Source organism: Urocitellus parryii, chromosome 4, assembly GCF_045843805.1.
Source record: "Urocitellus parryii isolate mUroPar1 chromosome 4, mUroPar1.hap1, whole genome shotgun sequence".
Lineage (NCBI taxonomy): Eukaryota > Metazoa > Chordata > Mammalia > Rodentia > Sciuridae > Urocitellus > Urocitellus parryii.
The window spans coordinates 174,792,053-174,812,762 of NC_135534.1; the positions used below are offsets into that span (position 1 = coordinate 174,792,053).

Sequence of the window (20,710 nt, forward strand, 5' to 3'; positions counted from 1 at the left end):
TTATTTTTATGGAGAAACAGTCCAGTCCTCTGGGCTTTTAATAAATATTTTGCTACTTAAGGTACCATTTAGGAAGCTTTATTATAATAGTTAAACAGTACTAATAGTTAAAGAGGGCCTAGGCTAAGACAGTAACAGAGAGGCTAGCAAAAACAAACAAACAAAAAAAAACCCCACAATGGATAGAAGTGCTAAGGAGGTAGAACTAAAAGATTTGTTGGGATGATTAGGTGGGTTGTATACTGCTCATTAGGTTGGGGTTAAGGTATTTGGATCCGTTTGTATTTGAAGTTCTTAGAGTTCAGGTAGGAGGTATATTAAGAAGATAGTTAGAAAACTGAACCTGGCACTTAGGGAATGAATGTGGTTTGGGGAAATATTTTAGTCAGTTGAAGCCATAAGCACAGATAAGAAAACTCAGAGAATGTATACTTTGAAAAAAGAGACTGGGACAGAGCCTGGAGAGCAGCAGCATTAAAGAGAGGATTAAGGAGACTAAGAAGGAATGAGTAGAGAGGTAGTGGAGAACCAGGAGTTGGTGGTGTCATGGAAGCAGAGGAAGAACTGGGGCTTCAAAAAGAAGGCTAGTGGTATCACATTACTCTCTGGTTGCCTCTCTCTCATGATTATAAACCTCATTTATTCTCTTTTTAGTTAAAGTGACATGAGAGCAAGACCACCTACCTGTTCCCTTCTTTACATGTGTAATGTGCAGAGTTCATACAAGTCTCTTCACATATTAGCCATTCCACAGTGTGGCTCTGGTATATAAATGTAGTGATCCTTCTCTCTTCTGACTTCCAGTGCTGTCACAATTACTTCCTGTTATAACTCTTCCCAGCATGTGAAACACAGTGATCTTCTGCAGTCTGTCATCAGCATAGCTAGCTTTATTCTTATATGTTTATTTTCCAGTTGCCCATAGCATGTCCCTTGCAACCCTGCTTTTGATGTGTGTGAATTTTCTTCTGTCTCCCATGTTGAGATGCTGTGTGAATTTGGCCCTTTCCCTTTTTACACATGGGTTTTGTTAGCTATTTGCTTTATCTTTTTGCTCCTCTTTGTCCTTTCATCACTTGCAACTTCATTGCTGATCTTTTCCCCTCCCTTTATCTTTTTTCCTGTTCCTTGATGTATTATGTGACAATCTCTAATATTCATTTTGGTATTTCTCATTTATATTTAATATTTCTGTGTTTTAATTTCAGGACTTGATTATTTCTTAAGGAGGGTATCTTCAGTTATTGGTGTGAATGTCTAGCTCAGAATCTTGTATACATGTATGCACATACACTGTTGATTGGAGTTTTTTGACAGAAAAAAGCAACTTCCCCAGGGCTCTAGGATGAGGCATAAATAGAATTCTCAGACTTCTCTTAGTTGTGCCTGCTGAGCACACAGAGATGAGAAAAGAAGCTTCTTATAGAAGACATTTTCATTGTTTGAACCATATTCCCCAGAGAGTTCTCTAAAGAACAGATTTTCTTCCTCTATTTAAAGTCATGCTGTTAAAGACCCCTAGCTATTTCTTTTATCATTGGCTTGAGATGCTTTTTAGGAGTTGCTTTAGGAATATTATATATGTATCCCTAAGCAATGTTTCTTTTCCAGATTCAAATGAAAGGTACTTCAGATTTAAGGGTATTACATGTATTTTCAAAGACTGATTAATTAGGCTGAATGACTATATGACAAAAAGCTCTCTGAACATCCTTAGTGGCTGGGTAAGTCATGTCATTTGTTGCTTTGAAGAGCCCAAAGTTGTGGAGACAAGAACTGGGTCTGATGTTAATGTGTCTTCCTTAAAGTACCAAGTTATATATATATTATAAGTGCTCAGGAAATATTAATTAAATGAATAAATGAACTCATTAGCATGTTCTCTGTGTTATATGTTTTTTATGTATGTGAAAATGGCAGATTTTCTTTCATTGTGTAATTTCAACACACTTGATATGAATTCAGTGACTATAAATCCACATCCTTGTAAATCTGAGAACACTTACCTCATAGTACAACAGGGAAGCCAGGCAGGCTTTCTCAACAGCACACACTTGAAACTTCTGGTGATGAATAGCTTTTGTTTCTGAGAATGCCTTTCTGCTTTTTTTGATGGAATTGTCCTTTTCTAGTTTTTCTTGCCGTTCTTGCCCTTCAAGTAACCTTGCATCCTAATAAGAGCTTTCTGGAGAATGTTTTTAGCATTAATGTGTTTTTTAACATGCATGGTGGTGCATGTCTGTATTACCAGAAGCTCAGGGGGCTAAGGTAGGAGGATTGCAAGTTTGAGGCCAGTCTTAGCAACTTAACAAGTCCTAAGCAACTTTGCAAGGCCTTGTCTCAAAATAAAAAAATCAAAAGGGCTGGGGATGTGGCTCAGTGGTTAAGCACCCCTGGGTTCTGTCTCTGTACAAAAATAAAATAAATAAGTATTTTTATGTTCTACCCTAAAATTATGATTTGTCCTTATAAGCAGGTATTCTACCCATGTATGTCATTTCTTTTACATAGTGATTATTTGGCTCTTTCTGGAATGATTTCTTTTCCAATAATTATTATATTATTATTATTATAAGCTTAACTGATAATGAGAGTCCTCCAGGGACTGAGTGACTTGACCTACATTCTCCTCTAACACTCTAGTGTCCCTCACCTACCTTTGCCCACTTGTTCCCATCAAACTTACGTGTTCTCATGAGCCCTTTTACTTCTACCTAGATTTCCTTTCATAACTCTTGTAAAAAAAGAATTACCTTTCCTAAAAACTTCCTGTATACATTCCATAAGTATAAAATGGGGCAGTGTTATCAATAAAACATATAGGACTGTTGCCTAAGGGTAGAAATTGTAGATAGGCAGGCAGGCATGGCAATAATGGCTTCATCACTTGGCCTTATTAGTCTAACCATGATTATATCTCCAAAGGCTAGGGGACAGTGAGAAACACATTTTTCTTTATTTCTTTCTCAAAATTTATTAAGGTTTAATTGGTATATAAAATGGCATGTAATTAGTGCATATAATTTGGCAAGTTTGGACATGTATGTGAACTTGTATTATTACCACCACCTTGATCAAGGGAATAAACATACCCATCACCTCCAGCAGTTTCCTTATTCCTCACCTTTTGTGCTAGGAACACTTAACATGAAATCTACTTTCTCAACAAATTTTTAGGTGTGAATGCCTTATTGTTAATTGTGTGTGTGTGTGTGTGTGTGTGTGTGTGTGTGTGTATAAAACATAGGTAACTATGTTATATAGCAAGTCTCAGGAACTTACTCTTCATTTTTTTTTGTTTTTTCCTTTTCAGGGCACTGGTGATTGAACCCAGGGGCACTTTGCCACTGAGCTGTATTCCTAGTCCTTCCACTCTTCTTTCCTAACTTCCTTCCTTCCTTCCTTTCTTTATTGTGGTACTAGGACTCAAACCCAGACCCAGGGCCTCACATATGCTAGGCAGGTGCTTTATTGTTGAACTACATCCTTAGTCCCCAGCCCTTTTTATTTTTATTTTGAGACAGGATCTCACTAAGATGCCAAGGCAGCCCACAAACTTGTGATCCTCTTGCCTCAGTTTTCCAAATCTCTGGGATTACAAGTGTGTGCCACCACACCCAACTGGGGCTTACTCATGAATAATGAACAAAAGCAATTTTTTTTTTGTGTGTGTGTATGTGTGTGTGTGTATACCTTATCATAGATTCTGGGAACCTAAAGATGATTGCAGCATTCTGAGACATTTTGATTTTCCCTAAGAAAATATCCTGGGTAAGAAAGTATTCAGGATTAGTAAAATGGGAAATGTAACATTTGTTTCAACTATCTGGTTTTGGTCAAATGCCTTTCTTCTTCTTTTCTCTAGTGAGATCAGTCGTCTGGACCTGGGTCTAAGTGTGGAGGTATGGAACAAAGGGCTGATATGGGACACCATGGTGGGGACCGTGTGGATTGCACTGAAGACAATTCGTCAGTCAGATGAGGTCAGTCAGTGCATTGCCTGTTTGGAGGTATGGTTTAGCTCTTCATTTTCCTCATCTTGGCTTCACTTCAGCTGATAGTCATCCATGCAACTCAGATTACTCTTCTCCCTTTCTAATTAAGAGGGTTTAGGACCTATCCGTTACCATCCTCACCCAGAGGGTCATGTGATTATAATTAAGTCTGTTTTTCCATATATCCCAATACTGAATTCAGAGATAACAAAGCAACTCCTTAGCCTTATTAGGTAGATAGCCTCATCTGGGTAGTGTGCATGTATGCACCTACATTCTCCTCTAAGACATTGTCCTGGGAGAGGTCCCATTAAAATTTCTCAGCTAACTGGCTGGATTTTTCTTTTGCTTTGTTTGAATCACTTAGGGAACTGGTTTCAGTCCTCTTCTGCATGTAACCCTACCAGAATTTAAGGAACTTCCAGGCTTAGCAATTGCTATTCATATGGTCTTTATGCATTATTTCCTGAACTGAACTCCCGTTCTACTTTCCCTGTTTAGAATAACTCAGATAGCATAATTTCCCCACATATACTCACTTTGTATTAGACAGAAGCTATTATGTTCCTACTTGGTTTTCACATGAACTATGTGTTTTTTCCAGGACTGGGAAAGTTGAACATATTGCCTCCGTTTTCTTTTATTTCTGGCTAAATCTCTACTCCCTCAGGCAGATGGGCAGTTTATTTTCATTGCATCTCTTGCTCATTTCCGCTTAACCAGCAATGTCAGTAGCTCCTTATTGATGAGAAGCAGAGACATATATCATTAAGTGACACAGTCATTAAGAATTATGCAGATTAAATATTGATCCATGGAATGCTTAGTTTTAGAGTTTGGTACTCAAGAAATCTGTCCTGAAGAGAGCAAGCATAATAAAAGCTGCTCTCCCCACTAAAGTTGGAGAACAGAAGTCTACGTGTAGCACAGGCAGGTCATAACAGTGGCATGTGTGCCTTATCAGGATATAAGTGGCCCTCAGAAGCTCTCAAAAAGGGAAAATCAGAGAAGAACACCTGGCTCTCGAATCAAGAGGAAAGCCAAGAAAGATTAAAGTTTAATTTTGGATTTTGTTTCCTAGGAAGGGCCCGGTGAGTGGTCTACATTGGAGGCTGAGACATTAATGAAAGATGATGAGATCTGTGGAACTAAAAACCCAACTCCTCATAAAATCTTGCTTGATACAAGATTCGAGTTGCCTTTCGGTGAGTCTTTGTGATGAGATTTTTAAAATCACTTAATACTTTTTACCATTTTGTGTGAGATTGTTGGCTAGTTGTTTCATGAATGTATATTTTATCTTCTCACCCATTTCCTTTGAGAGCATTTTGTCTTCATTTCTATGCCCCATGACCCCTGGCTTAGGGCAAGGTTGCAAAGCAAAGTCTAGCAGGCGGTTATTAAAAATCCACAATAAAAAGCATACTCTTCAAGTCATTTAATTTTCTGTGACTGTTATTATAATTTATGAAATATCTGCTTGTTAGATTTATTATTTTGAAAATATATTTTTTAATATTTATTTTTTAGTTGTAGTTGGACACAATACCTTTATTTTACTTATTTATTTTTATGTGGTGCTGAGGATCGAATCCAGGGCCTCACACTTGCTAGGTGAGCACTCTACTGCTGAGCCACAACCCCAGCCCTTGAAAATATTTTAACATTTAATATCTTGAAGTAATTATATACCTTATGATTTATTAATTTAAAAGAAAACTGATAAGTTGAACGTTATTTTAAACAAATTTTAAAATAAGAAAAAATACATGCTTCTGATAAAAATTCAAATGGGAATGAAATGTATGTGGGTAAAAAATTAAAAAGTTTCTTTCTACTTCCTTTCATCTCCTTTCTATTCACCTGAGATAAACCACCAATAACTTTTCTGTGTCTTGGTCTAGAGACAGATTTTCTAGGAATTTATTTTGGCTAAATTTGGATCATACCTTATATATATACTGTATATTTATTGTGGTATATAATGTTGTATAAACTACTTTTTTTTGTGTATATTTGGGACATTATTCCATGTTATACTTTAAGAACTATCTTACTGATCTGAAAAGCTGTGTTTACTATAATTTATCCTGGTAATCCTTTACTGTTTGACATGTAATTTGTTTCCATTTTTTTGATATATATTGCTATAACTAATAATGTTATATATCTATGCCCATTATGAGTCTGGGATAAATATCTTACAGTAGAATTACAAAGTCAAAGGGCACAATGCACATCACTGTTTTTCAAAGATACTGCAAAGTTACTTGTTAAAACGATTGCACAATTTATACTTTTACCCACTGTTTGAGTATTTACTTCTGCATATCCTTGCCAACATTTTGTATGTTCCAGTTTTTAACCTTTGTCTAATTGATTTAGATTGTTTTTTGTTTCAGTTGAATTCTATTGGTGTAATTTTAATTTTTATTGTTCATATTGTTGATATTTACATATACTTTTTTATTGCTACTGTGTTATGATTTCAATTCATTTAGGTCTTAGATCCTATGGTGATAAAAGCTAAAAATAACGTGATTTTTCCAGCTAGTTCAAAAACAACTGAACTCAGAACTAACTATATACTTTAGAAAAATGGAAAGGAAAACTTGCTTGTGAAATTGTAGGCTAAGAAAAGCAAATGGAGTTCTTGTTTTTAGCTTAGTTGCTTGTATTTTTAGTGCTATATTCTTGACTGTACCAATTTGGAATAGAATTTTCATCTTGTTGAGCTGGGAGGGAGATGAGAGTGAGTAGGTCTTGGTTTATATACTATAGACATTGACTGTTCTTACCAAATTTTAGTAGATATTCTTCAATAAATATTTCTTCAGATGCTGTTGTCCTAGGAACATTTCTAGAGACTTTAAATGGTTGTTTTTAAATGTGTATAATCGATTTTGCTAGGGAACATGTTTTTGAAGCAGCTTACACTGTTAGGTTAGGAGTTCATTCATTCCTTATTGAATTTTAAACAAATATTCCTCTGTTTCACTACTGCATCATTTATATTCTGTTTTATATATAGCAGTATGCATTTCTGTCTAGATTTTTAGTTTCTCGAGGTCCTTGTGTAGTTTTTCTTGGTATGTCTAGTGTTTACTTGGTATGTAATAATGACTAATGGCTATTTGAATAAATGCTTAGGATAAAAACTTATCTAAGTAAAAAGTTTATTTTTCACTGGAGTTAATATGAATGTGCCTTTGACCCCAGTGATAGAAAACTTTGACCTCAATGATAACATTTTGGCCCTAATGATAGCTAGCTTGGGATTCAGTTTTCAAAAATTTAATGATCCTTTTAAATTTTTGAAAGAAAAATTTTAGCTTTCAGCATCCCATATTTTGACAAAGCAATTTTCTTTCAGATAATATAGAAACTTGTGAAACCAGTTGTGTGGTGCATGTCTGTAATCCCAGCTACCTGGGAGGCTGAGGCAGGAGGACCACAAGTTCAAGGCCAGCCTGGCAACTTAGTGAGAACCTGTCTCAAAGTAAAAAGTATATTAGAGCTCAGGTTGTAGCTCAGGGGTAGAGTGCTTGCCTCTCGAATATGAGGCATTGGGTTTGATTCTCAGAACTACATAAAAATAAATAAAATAAAAACGTACGGTGTCCATCTGCAACTGAAAAAAATTTAAAAAAGCAAATTAAAAAAAAATTTTAATTGTTGATGGACCTTTATTTTATTTATATGCAGTGCTGAGAATTGAACCCCGTTCCTCACACATGCTAGGTAAGCACTCTGCCTCTGAGCCACAACCCCTTCCAAAAGTAAACTTTTTTAAAAATAAAAGAAACCTATTTAAAATTCTGTTAACCTGTGAGAATTTATAAAATCTCCTGTGTGAATTGTGCAAAAAACTTGGGAAGTATCAAATATATAATCCTGGGAAAGAAAAGCAAAGCCAGTGTGGTACACAAGTAGGTCTTATTGCACTAGCATTGGGAAGACTTGGCGGCAGAATTGCACAAAACATTGCTCAGTGTCTTAACCACTACAGATTGGTGAGTAATGAAAAATAAAAAATAAAATAAAAAGAATATGGTACTTGAAATTATACTGACTACAGTTTTAATCATGACTCATCTGTTTATGAACTGTGTGACTGTGGAGAAATTACTTGACCTTTCTGGCCTTTAGTTTCTTCATCTGCAAAATAGAACAATGGGAATAATAGCACACCATATTGGTTTTGTGAAGAAACATACAAGATAATGTTCATGTCGAGTACCAAGTCACCAGTAAAATTCATCTTTCACTACCACCTTTCAAACTACAGTTATTTGACTATAGAATTATTTGCTGATGATTGAACTATTACCAGCTAATGTGATTTCTTTTTTGTTTTTTTTGATGGTAGATATCCCAGAGGAGGAAGCCAGATATTGGACCTACAAATTGGAGCAAATCAATGCCTTAGGAGCTGATAATGAGGTAGGAAATGCTTTATTTGAAATATGGAAAGATGGGGATGTTGTCCAGCATGTTGTCCTAAAGAATGAAGTAACTTAAATTGCAATAAAGAAAGAGAACAGCTAAAAGATAGCCTGAAATTTCATTAGAAAGCTCCATTTCCTGCTTTTCCTATTTCTTGCTGTCTAAAGGACAGTGGGACAAGTCTGACTCTAGACTGTTGAGGAGGGAGCTGGTACTAGGGAATCTGTCTTCTTTTGTTACACAAATGAGCAGAAGGTATTTCTTCTGTTCCCTTCCAGATTTTTGGATATTATCCTTATTTGTGTATTCTTTTTAGGGATGTTTAGACTATTGCATTCATTGTTTGATACTGCTTTCATAATTTATCTCCAGAGATGAGTCTGGTGTGTAGAAGAAAATATAATTCAATCTGGGGGCATTAGGAATGGAGAATTTTTTGTTACTGGCAGTGCAAGGGAAAGATAATATATTTGTTTACTTTCGGACATGTTGGGCTATTAAAAATGAGTCTTATAAGAATTTGAGTGGCAGAAGATACTTCAGTGGAAATGTCTAGTGAATGGCTTCATGAGAAAATCTGGAGCTCAAGCTGTAGGCATGCAGTTTGGATTCATTAACCTGTGGGTAGCAACTGAAGTCAGCAGTAGAAAAACTAAACAAGGCAGAGCATGAAAGAGTATTAAAGAAGAACAAAACTTGGGAAATATCAAATATATGATCCTGGGAAAGAAAAGGAACTAAGTAAGAGGTGCCTAAAATTGAGAGAATAGGAAAGGTTCCTGGAACAAAGGAAACAAAATGAAAGTTATGGAACGAAGAAAAAAGATTCTTGATAATATCATGTGTTCAAAGAAAATGAATTCTGTAATAGAATTATAGAGTAATTGGATTTGGTGATTAACACCAACATTCATAGAAGCCAAAATGCTGTGGTTTGATGACTGTGTTAGTTTCCTAAGGCTGCCATAAAGTACCATAAACAGTGTGACCAAAAGCAACTGAATTTTATTCTTTCACAGCTCTGAAGGCTTGAAGTCTGAAATCCAGGGGTTAGCAGGGTTAATTCATCTCAGATTGGAGGTTCAGAAGAGAAATCTTCTTTCCCTCTCTCCTGTCTTTAATGGCAGTTCTTGCTGTTCCTTGGCTTTAGATGCATTCTTCTAATCTCAGCCTCTGTTGTCACATGTCTCTCTGTGTCCCTCTGTGTGTTTTCAGTATATCTTGTATGTCTGTGTTCAGGTTTTCATTCTTCTTATAAGGATACCAGTCATTGGATTAATTCAATTGCATCTACAAAGATTTTAATTACAAATAAGGTCAAATTCACGGTACTTAGGGTCAGAACGTCAACATCTCTCTTGTGTGTGTGTGTGTTGCTAGGGATCAAACCAGGACCTCATGCATGTTAGGCAAGAACTCTACCACTGAGCTGCATTTCCAGCGAAATAGTGAGTGAGTTAAATGAAAGGTGAAGAAGTGAAATTTGGGACAAGTGACAACTACACTTTGGTTTTTTGTACTGGGGATTGAATCCAGGGGCACTTTACCACTGAGTCCATCTCCAGCCCAAAACTAATCCTATTTTTCTTTAACAGCTTTATGGAAATATAATTCATACAGATCATGTAGTTTACCCATTTAAAGTATGCAGTTTAATGGTTTTTAGAGTATTCAGAGTTGTGCTTTTTTTGGTGGGGAGGTACTGGTTTTTGAACCCAGTGGGTCTTCACCATTGAGCCACATCCTTATCCCTTTTATTTTGAGACAGGATCTCACTATGTTGCTTAGGGCCTTGCTAAATTGCTGAGTCTGGTCTCAAATTTGCCTCAACCTCCCAAGTTACTGGGATTATAGCATACACCACCATGCCTGGCTGAATTTTGAACATTTTGATTACCCCATTAAAACAAACAAATAAACAAAAAATTCTGTGCCCTTAGATATTACTCTCCAATCTCATATTCCTTAGCCCTAGACAACTACTAATCTACCTTCTGGTTTTCTACATTGACTTATTCTGGACATTTAATGTAAATGGAATTACATAATATGTGTTCCTTTGTTGACTGTCTCTCTTTAGGTAGCATAATGTTTTCAAGGTTTCATCCATGTTGTGACAAGTATCATACTTCATTCCTTTTATTGCCAAATAACACTTCTTTGTACAAATATATTCTATTTATTCATTTAAGAGTTGATGGATAGATGTGTTGTTTACACTTTTTAGCTGTTATAGATAATATTGCCGTGAACACACATACAAAATTTTGTGTGGACATACATTTTCATTTCTCTTGGGTATAGACCTCATGGTAAAATTTCTGGGTCAGAACTGTTGGACACAGTGCCAGACTGACATTTTCTATTCCCATTGTGAATGTATAAGGATTTTAGGTTTTTCATATTCTTGTTGGTACTTCTTGTTATCTCTTTTTTTATTATTACTATCCTAGTGGGTAGAAGTGGTATTTTATTATGATTGTTACTCCATGTAAAAACTTTTCTTCTTCTTTTTTTAATATTTATTTTTTTGTAGTTGTAGTTGGACACAATACCTTCATTCCATTCATTTATTTTATGTGGTGCTGGGGATCAAACCCAGGGCCCAGCATATCTAGGCGAGCGCTCTATCGCTGAGCCCCAGCCCCAGCCCCAGCCCCAATTTAAAAACTTTTCTAAAAATATAGAATTACTCTCTTTTTTGCTGGAATTCAAAAATACATTAGTATATATCTCTAACAGATAATGCCTTCTAAAAAATAACCACAATGCCACTATCACCTTGAATTTAGCAATAATATCTTTTTAACATCATCTAATACATAGTTTGAGTTCAAATTTCTTTTGTTGTCTTAAAGATGTCTTTTTATATTTTATTTGTTCAGTATCTAAACAAAAAAATGTATATTTGGTTATTATGTCTCTTAAATCATTCTTATTGTATAACTGTTCCATTTCCACATACACATTCTGTATTTGGCTGATTGTGTCCCTAAGGTCTCATTTACTATGTTATTTTATTCCTTTTATTTCTTTTAAGCTGATAACTATACCTAGTAGCTTGAGGATTAGATTGAGATTTAGACTGAAGTTCATTTTGAGTGGGGTAGGCAGTTGATATCTTATCTCAGTTTTAGAGTTAAAATTCAACAAGGCTTCATGTATTGTCAGCCTGTTTCTTCATTATAAAATTCTTCCATCAGTCTTTCACCTAATGGTTTTAGCAGCAAATAACTATCATTACTTTATTCGGGTTTTCAAAAGGATGATTTAACTATGATTTGTCTACAAATAGAACTTTTTCTTAACAGCTATTTGATTTGCTTGAAATGTAGTCTGTTAGTCACCTTCCTTTAGCTGTGACAAATTACCTGGGATAAATCAACTTAAAGGAGGAAAGATTTATTTTGGCCCACAGTTCCAGAAGTTTTAGTCCATGGTCACTTGGCCCCATGGACTAAAATAGAGTTGCTTATCACATGATAGTTGGGAAGCAGAGAGAGGAAAGGGCCAAGGACAAAATATATCCTTCAAGGACATGTCTCTGAGGGTCTATTTCCTACAACTAGGTCCTACCTCCTACATTTCCACCACCTCCCAATAGTCCTTTAAATTATGAATCCATTGCCAGAAGCTAAGGCAGAGGAATTACAAGTTTGAGGCCAGCCTCAGCAATTAGTCAGACTTTGTCCACCCCTCCAACTCCCCCGCAGAAGAAAAAGTCAATGGGGGGCTGGTGATGTAGCTCAATGTAAAGTATCTCTGGGTTAAATCTTCAGTACCCTCCCCCACTATATCTATCTCTAAATTTGTATCAATGGCTAAATCCATTGATGAGATTAGAATCCTTTTGATCTAGTCATCTTCCAAAGGCTCCACCTCTGAACACTGCTGTTTTGGGGACCAGTCCTTCAACTTGTGTATAAGCTTTTGGGGGACATTTCAGATCCAAACCATAACACAGTCTACACAGGAAAAATATTCTTTTCATCAATTTTCAGAATGACGAGCTATTGCCTCAGCAACTTCTCAAAGTGACCTGTGAGTTATTTTTTTGTTTTTGATTACATGTTATTATGAATTTGTGAATTTGTGCCTACAGATTTGTTATCTGGTGATGGCCTGTTTCCTGTTTGTGGATGGCACCTTGCTGTGCCTTTATATAAGGGACAAGGCATCTTTCTGGGACTCTTTAAAAGGATACTAATACCATTCATGAAGACTCAGTCCTTATAATCCACTCACATGTCACAGGATCTACCTCCTTATACCGTCATGTTGGTGAATACGTTTTTCTACAGATGAATGTGGGGGACATAAATGTTCACACATGCCAAGCAGGTGCTCTACCACTGAGCTATATCCCCAGCCCTTGCTCTCATTTTTTTTAAAGTATTGATCTTATATAGCAGATTTTATTTGTTCGTATAGTTTAGAGAATTGTCTTAGATTTCTATGTAGCTAATTTTGAATCTTTAAATATTGTTTTTATTCTATTTCCAGGCCTTATATTTTTTGTTTGAAATTTTATATGTGTGTGTATATACATACATACATTTTTTTTTTTGGGGTACTGGGAATTGAACCCAGAATCCTTTACTGCTGACCTACATCCCAAGTCCTTTTATTTTTGTTTTGGGACGGGATCTTGCAGTGGTTGAGGCTTGCCTTGAACTTTCAATTCTCCTGCCTCAGCCTCCCAAGATGCTAGGATTATAGGTGTGCACCACCATTTCTGGCTGTACATATATGTTTATGTCAACTCATTTTAATTTTTGGAACAGTTGTAGATTTATAGAAATATTGATCAGATGGTTCAGAGAGTTTATCTCCTCCCTGCCAATCCCACCCTAAAGTTTCTCCTATTTTTGACATCTTTACGTTAGTATGGTACATGGGTTACAATTAACAAACCAATATATATATTATTATAACTGAAGAGTTGGTACTTTATTTATTTATTTTTTGAAAATACCTTAATTTTATTTATTTATTAATAGGTGGTGCTGAGGATCGAACCCAGGGCCTCACACGTGCTAGGCGAGAATTCTAGCGCTGAGCCACAATCCCAGCCCTGGTACTTTATTATTATATATTTTATTAACTAAAAACTTAAGCTTGAATGTTTTTACCATAAAGGAATAAATGTTTAGAGGAAATAGATAAGTTTACCCAAAATAAATAAATAAATAAATCCTAAAGTTCTATAGTTATTTCCTCAGTTTTTAATTTCATGTTATTTTTTTTGTTTCAAGATTCCATCCAAGTTACTATAGTATATTTGGTTGTCATATTGCCTTAGGCTCTATTTGCCTATAGCATTTTATCAGACTTTCCTTATTTTTGATGACCCCTAATTTAAAAAAAATTTAATACCTAAGACATGGAGTACAGTTGGCCTTCTGTTTCTCAGTTCTACATCTGCAGATACAACTCACCTTGGGTTGAAAAATATTTATTTTAAAAATGGAATTTATACTGAACACTTTTTTTTTGTGGTGCCAACAGTTGAACCCAGGGCATCATATATGCTAAGTTCATACTCTGCTATTGAGCTTCCTCCTTAGCTATGATCAGTTTTTTTCCCTTGTCATTATTCCCCAAACAATATAGAATAACAATTATTTACATAATATTTACATAGTATCAGGTAATATATAATCTAGAGATGATTAAAGGATACAAAAGGATGTGTATAAGTTATATGCAAATACTATATCATTTTACATAAGGGGCTCGAGCCTCTGTGGATTTGAGGATTCATTGGGGAAGGTGTCCTGGAACCAAGGGATGATAAATGTATAATTTTTGATAGAGACAGAGTGGAGAGCCTTGTATTTTTCCTGACTTCATAAGTCCTTTTTTGTGGTACTGGGAGTGAACCCACTGAACTACATCCCCAGCCCATTAATTTTTTTTTTTTTTTTTTTAATTTTGAGACAGTCTCACTGATTTGCTGAAGCTGGTCTCCAACCTACAATATTCTTGCCTCAGCCTTCTGAATAGCTGGGATTGCAGGTGTGAACATGACAGGCTTATTAATTGTCAATGTTTGTCATTGATTTGGATAGATATCCTTCATCAGAGTAAGGAAATTTTGTTTTCTAAGCTTTTTTTGTCATGAAACAGAATGAAATTATATCAAATCTTTTCCTGTCTCTATTATATCACATACTTTTTCTCTTTTAATCTAGTTAATGTGCTACATTATATGAATAGATTTATCAGATATTGACCTTGCATTTAAAATCTGCCTGGCTAGGATATATATATATATATATATATATAGATAGATAGATATATATCCTATATAGATCCTATATACACATTTATATGCCAACATGCATTTATATGCACATATATATGTTTCTATTCACATATAAATATTACATGCTTATGTAATGTGATGGATTTGGCTTGGTAATCTATTAATTAGAATTTTTGTATTTTTATTCATAAGTGAGATTTTTCTTTTTTTAAAAAAATACTATTATTGTCCCTCTTTTGCAGTAGATCTTAGGTTTTTTTTTTCCTTAGTTATCTAAGTGTTAATTTTGTTGTGATTGGACTTCAACTTTCCATTTTGGGCCTAGGACATACTCTTTAAATGTGGCTTTTGAAAATGTCTACTCTCATCTTTTAAGTCTGAACTCTTCTAGTTTAATATTTAAAGTTTCTCACTGTTATCCCTATGTGCTGCCTTCAAAAATCAGCATTTTATTTATAATGGTAATTTATAATCTAGTCCCTTTGCCACTTTGAAGTGAATGTTTAACCTTCAAGAAGTTTAGAGCATTTATGTGAGGGGCAGTTTTACTAAGATTATCATATTATTTAAATTTTTCATCACTTCTGTTCACTCCCTATTGGAAGTAGCAATAGCAGTATTATTTTATTTGTGCCATAGTTTATTATTTGTAAAATATGTTATATACAAAAGTATATACAAAAAGCCTTTTGTGCTGGGTGTAGTGGCTCATACCTGTAATGCCAGTGGCTCAGGATGCTGAGGAGGAGGATCATGAGTTCAAAGCCAGCCTCAGCAACTTAGTGAGGCCTTAAGCAACTCAGTGAGACACTTTCTCTAAAAAATATAAAAAAGGGCTAGGGATGTGGCTCAGTGGTTTAAGTGCTCCTAGGTTCAATCCCTGGTACAAAAAAAAAAAAGTCTTTTGCATTTTTGAATCCAATCACTTGAAGTGCCCTTCATCATTAACATCCTTATGTATACATCATCAACTTTTGTCTAGATTACTCTAAAGTTTAGTCAATTTCCCCCTTGTACTCTGCATCTCATCTTAATATCAACCAGCATAATCTTTAAGTGTAATTAAGTCATATTCCTCTATGTTTAAAACTCTTAATGACTTTCCAGTACACTAGAATAAAATTGATCCTCATTATTATCAAACTTTATTCCCCCAGTGAACAAGGCCCTGCATATAGTGGGCATTCAAAAAAATTTTTAGTTCTGTCGTCTGACTGGGGGATATCTATACTTTAGCCACAGGAAAACTCAGAGGATTGTCAAATACTGATGCTCCTGAGACCAAGTCTTCTACAATTGCCTGGCACAGCTAGGCAGATGTCTAGATGCCCTTGCCAGAACAACTTCTACCATCTTACTTTAGCCCAATGAATTGGGCCAGCACCATAACGTAGTCTGGCTTTGTGGATCTAGGATCATGCGTGGAAAATAGTAGTGGGATGTTCTGTTTGTGTTCAATAAAAAACTTGACTCCAGCCAAAGACTACATCTTTTTATAGGTAGCTATGATTTTTTTCCTCCCTTCTTTACTTAGGTCTCTTATACATTTTTCTCTCTCTCTTTTCTGTTTCTAGTATTCTATTCAAGAAGAAAGCCAGAGGAAGTCCTTGCCCACTGCTGCCGCCCAGTGTTGTAAGTGAGAAACTTGTCTCTGAACCTGTCTTTGTTGCAGCTTTCTGTTCCTTGTTCAGATGTGGCTTATTTTGAGTCAAAGAGGGTGAACAGTGTGTATAAATAGAAGTGATTCCAGAAGTTCTGCTGTCTTGGCACAAGCCTGCAGTGGCTGACTGTTCACTTATCACTCATTAACTTCAGGAATCAGTTTTGGTTTTCTGTGTTGTAAGTGGGGCAGTGGTACTTTGTTTTTTTTTTCCTCCTTCATTTGCTAGATTTTACCCCTGGGGTATACCCGCTTTATCCCCTTTTACCTGTTATTATTTTTTGGTACCATGGATTGAACTTGGGGGCACTTGGCCACTGAGCCACATCCCCAGCTCTATTTTATATATTTTTAAATTTAGAAACAGGGTCTCACTGAGTTGCTTAGCACCTACCTTGCTTTTGCTGAGGCTGGCTTTGAACTTGCATTCCTCCTGCCTCAGCCTCCAGAGCCACTGGGATTACAGGCGTGCGCCACCAAGCCCGGTTATGTGTTTTTGTTTGTTTTTTTTAAGGCTCAGTTTAAATGTCCTCATCTCTGTTTCCTCTTTCCCATAAATTTAGCTTATGTGTCTCCCCTCTGTGTTTTCATATTCCCTGTGCCTATCACATAACCTGTCATATTTTGTAAGCTGTGTATATTTAATTAACAAGAACACGAAATTTGGGGGCTGGGGATATAGCTCAGTGGCAGAGTGCATGTATAAGGTCCTGGGTTTGATCCCCATTGCCACAAAAAAACAAACAAACAACAACAACAACAAAAAAACCCATAAAGTTTTAAAAGATAGACATTCTTTTATTTTATATTCTGGTATCTGGCTCAATACCTGATGCATAGTAAACTCCAATAAAGTTTGATGAATGAATTAAATGAATGAGAGAACCTGTCATTTCTCTTGGGATTAATTTGTCCAGATCATACAGATTCTTTCTGGAAATGAGTCATGTATTGTTGGTATATTTCTACCTTCTTGATTTTTTTCAAATAAATTAAGTAGCTACTAAAGGGGACACTAAAGTCTATTTTAGTTTTTCAGCCAGTGAGATATATGAGTAAGTACATATGTATGTGTATGTGCTTATTTTTCTTCTCTGCATTGCTGTAGGTTTTCTGAATCAAATGCCAGATTTCATCAACTGTGGATAGCAGTTGTCATGGTAATAATAGTAACAAAATAACCAACGTATATTGAACTCTGACAGAGTGCCAGATGCTGTTCTAAGAGTTTAAATGTACTGACTGACTTAGTCTTCACAAAAACCAAAGGCACAGATTTTATTCTTGTACCCATTTTTCAGGTGAGGAAACTGAGGCATAAGGAGATTGAGTAATTTGCTACGAATCATTTAGCTACTAAGGAGTAAAGTAAACATTCAAATGCTGACAACTTGATTCCATAATTTACATGTTGAACCCCTCTGGGTTACACTGCTTCCTTAGTATTGTTTATGAGAAGGAAAAACCTCTGTTCATCATTTGTAAATCTATTGATTACCTTCAGTTATATATATTCCACAGGACACTTTCCTGATAAAATTAAGACCAATGGAAGAGGTCAACATTTTTTTCTTTAAGAAAACCCACTTTTTATATGATGTATTGCAACCACACTTTTATTTTGTTTTGCTTTGTTTGCTATTTAGGGTCAAACATTTAGAATCTTAGGAGGCCCAAAACAATCTAAATTGAATACTAGATTGTAAATTGATGTCTGAAGATCCTTTCCAGCATTCCTTGTAATGAGCTAATTTGGACCTTTTAAATCTTTTTTTTTTTTTTTTCCAAGACTGTTAGTGAGAAGTGAAATGTAATGATTGAGATGTCATGTCCTGTTCCTTCCTGGACTCATTTGATGAAATGCAGTTGAAGTGATTAATGCCAAGAGGCAGGAAGAAATAAAAAGTCATAAATAATCTGCAAGCTTATTAATTCTCACATACTTTTCAAATGTTTGCTGGATACTTTATATTTTGGTGATGCTGGGGATTGAATTCAGAGGTACTTTACCACATAGCTGTATCCCCAGTCCTTTTGTTTTTTATTTTAAGACCAAAGTCTTGCTAAATTGTCTAGTCTGGCCTTGAGCTTATGATCCTCCTGTCTCAGCCTCCTGCAGAGGTGGGATTACAGTCATGCACTGCTGCTTTGGACTCTAGTTTCTTTATTTTCTATGAATAGGTCATTAATAACTCTTGTCTATTCCCTCATATATTTTTATTTTGAAAACATTTTAAACCTGCAGAAAAGTTAAAAGAACAGTTCAGTGAGCACCCATTGCTCTTTAATAGGTCAAATAATTAACATTTTGCTACATTTGCTCCTTCCCTCCTCTCCCCCATATTTTTCTTTCCTATTTCTATTTGTGTGCTGCTGAAGTAAGCATGTCTTTCCTATTTCTGTCTGGCTGTCTTTTATATAAACAATCACAACAATACACACGTATTTTCTCAATCATTTGCAAGTAAGCTGCATACCTCAGGACGCAATAATATGTATTTCCTAAGAGAAATGCTATCACAATCAATAAATTAACATTAATGCCATCTGAAATGCTGTCCATATGGAAAATTCCTAAATTATCCCCAAAATGTCTGTTTTTTCTCCCATTTCATGATCTAATCAAGAACTACACATTTTGTTGTCCTGACTCTAATTTTCTTTAATTAAAGAATGAAATTCTTGGTTTTCTAGTCTTCTGTGACACTCTTTGTTCAATTAGAAACATTCTAATCATAATGTCTAGTGCATATGGGCATATATATTAGTACAGGTTTCTGGGAAGCACTTTGACAAAATATATCAAAGCACTGAAACTATTAATAGCTTTTGATTTAGTGGTTGAATTTCTGGAAATTCTACCACTTGTCTGCTGTAATTACTTATCCTAAGTAATTACAGCAGACAAAAGATTTACATAAATAATGTTCATTGAAGAACTATTTAAATAGCAAAAACTTGAAAATAACTCGGTAGTTAAATAATAAATGATAACTGTCATAAGACTCAATATTAAACATTATTTTAAATTATGCTTTACGGCCTGGGAGAATAACTCAGTAGTAAAGAATGTGCTATGACAAAACCCTAATTCAGTTCTCAGCACCAAAAAATAAAAATACAAAATATTTTTAAATAGAGAAATTTTGATGAAACTTTAAGCAAAATAATTAGCATAAAATTTCTGTTATTAAAGCTACCCAGTCGTAGTATTTTGGTATGACAGTCCGAAGAGACTAACTACTACACTTTTGTAAATCAATCTAAACAATTATGGGAAATACTCCTGGGAAAAGAAGCACCAAAATATTAATCATTTTTTTTCTTTGGGATGTGGGATTATAGCCTTAAATTTTACTAATATTTAACAATACAATACTTTTAATGCTTGTTGAGTTATTATTAAGAGAAATGGACTGATTGAGAGCTTGTTTGAAAGTTCTCTCAGGGGAGCACAGCTACTTGTATACCTTTGATGGAAGAGTGGTCCTCCTCTATTGGGCAAGGTTGTCCTCTTTGACCAAGTGCACCGCTTCAGGAGGCATGCATATGGAATGGTGAGGGAGGAAGGTGACATCTGCCTAGCCTGCCAGATCAGCCAAATTAACCTTGGTGATCAGTGGACTAACAGATGTCTTAGCCAGCTTGTCCTCAGATCCAAAATGGAGTAATTGAGTCCTTCTTTAAAAACAAAACCAAAAAAATATATATATATATAATTTGTTTTATTCATTTATTTATATGCAATGTTGAGAATTGAACCCAGTGCCTCACACATGCTAGGCAAGCATTCTACCACTGAGCCACAACCCCAGCACCTCCCCCCACTCCCAGTCCTTTTTCTTGATCTGGATTGGCTGCTGTCTTTATGTTACTGAAATTCTTTACTTCAGTTTCTTGATGTATAAAATGGGAATAGTTGATCTACATAATCTCTAGGACTTTCTTAACTGTAATATCATATGTCCCTATGAATTCCTAGTACTGAGATGCCTTTGTGTGGTTGACCACTCCACTTCCCAAGGTATTAGGGTCAGTGTTCTCCACTACTAGTGAATTGTCTTCAAAGTGTTTTCAGAAATCACAGGGCTGAAATTATATTGTTAAATGTATGCATATATGAATATGTAACAATTCATCCCCCATTATGTATATTTATAACGCACCAATAAAACTATGGAAAAATTATTTGGCTGCTGCTGTAAAGAAACCATTGCTGGCTTGTGGTTGCAGCTCAGTGGTAGAGTGCTCGCCTTGCATGTGTGAGGCACTTGATTCGATCCTTAGTACCACATAAAAATAAAGGTATATTGTCCATCTACAACTAAAGAAAATTAAAAA

The 20,710-nt window shown here is 35.4% G+C and overlaps 1 protein-coding gene across 2 annotated transcripts in view; it reads left to right on the forward strand.

Moving 5' to 3' along the window:
• Positions 1-20,710, forward strand: part of Unc13b (unc-13 homolog B) — a 207,274-nt gene that overhangs the window by 64,469 nt on the left and 122,095 nt on the right. For both annotated transcript variants that reach the window (XM_026415263.2, XM_026415255.2), the window contains exons 4-7: positions 3,866-3,983; positions 5,077-5,200; positions 8,365-8,438; positions 16,284-16,341. In XM_026415263.2, coding sequence (XP_026271048.1) covers positions 3,866-3,983; positions 5,077-5,200; positions 8,365-8,438; positions 16,284-16,341 — 374 coding nt within the window. The remainder of the gene's footprint in view (positions 1-3,865; positions 3,984-5,076; positions 5,201-8,364; positions 8,439-16,283; positions 16,342-20,710) is intronic.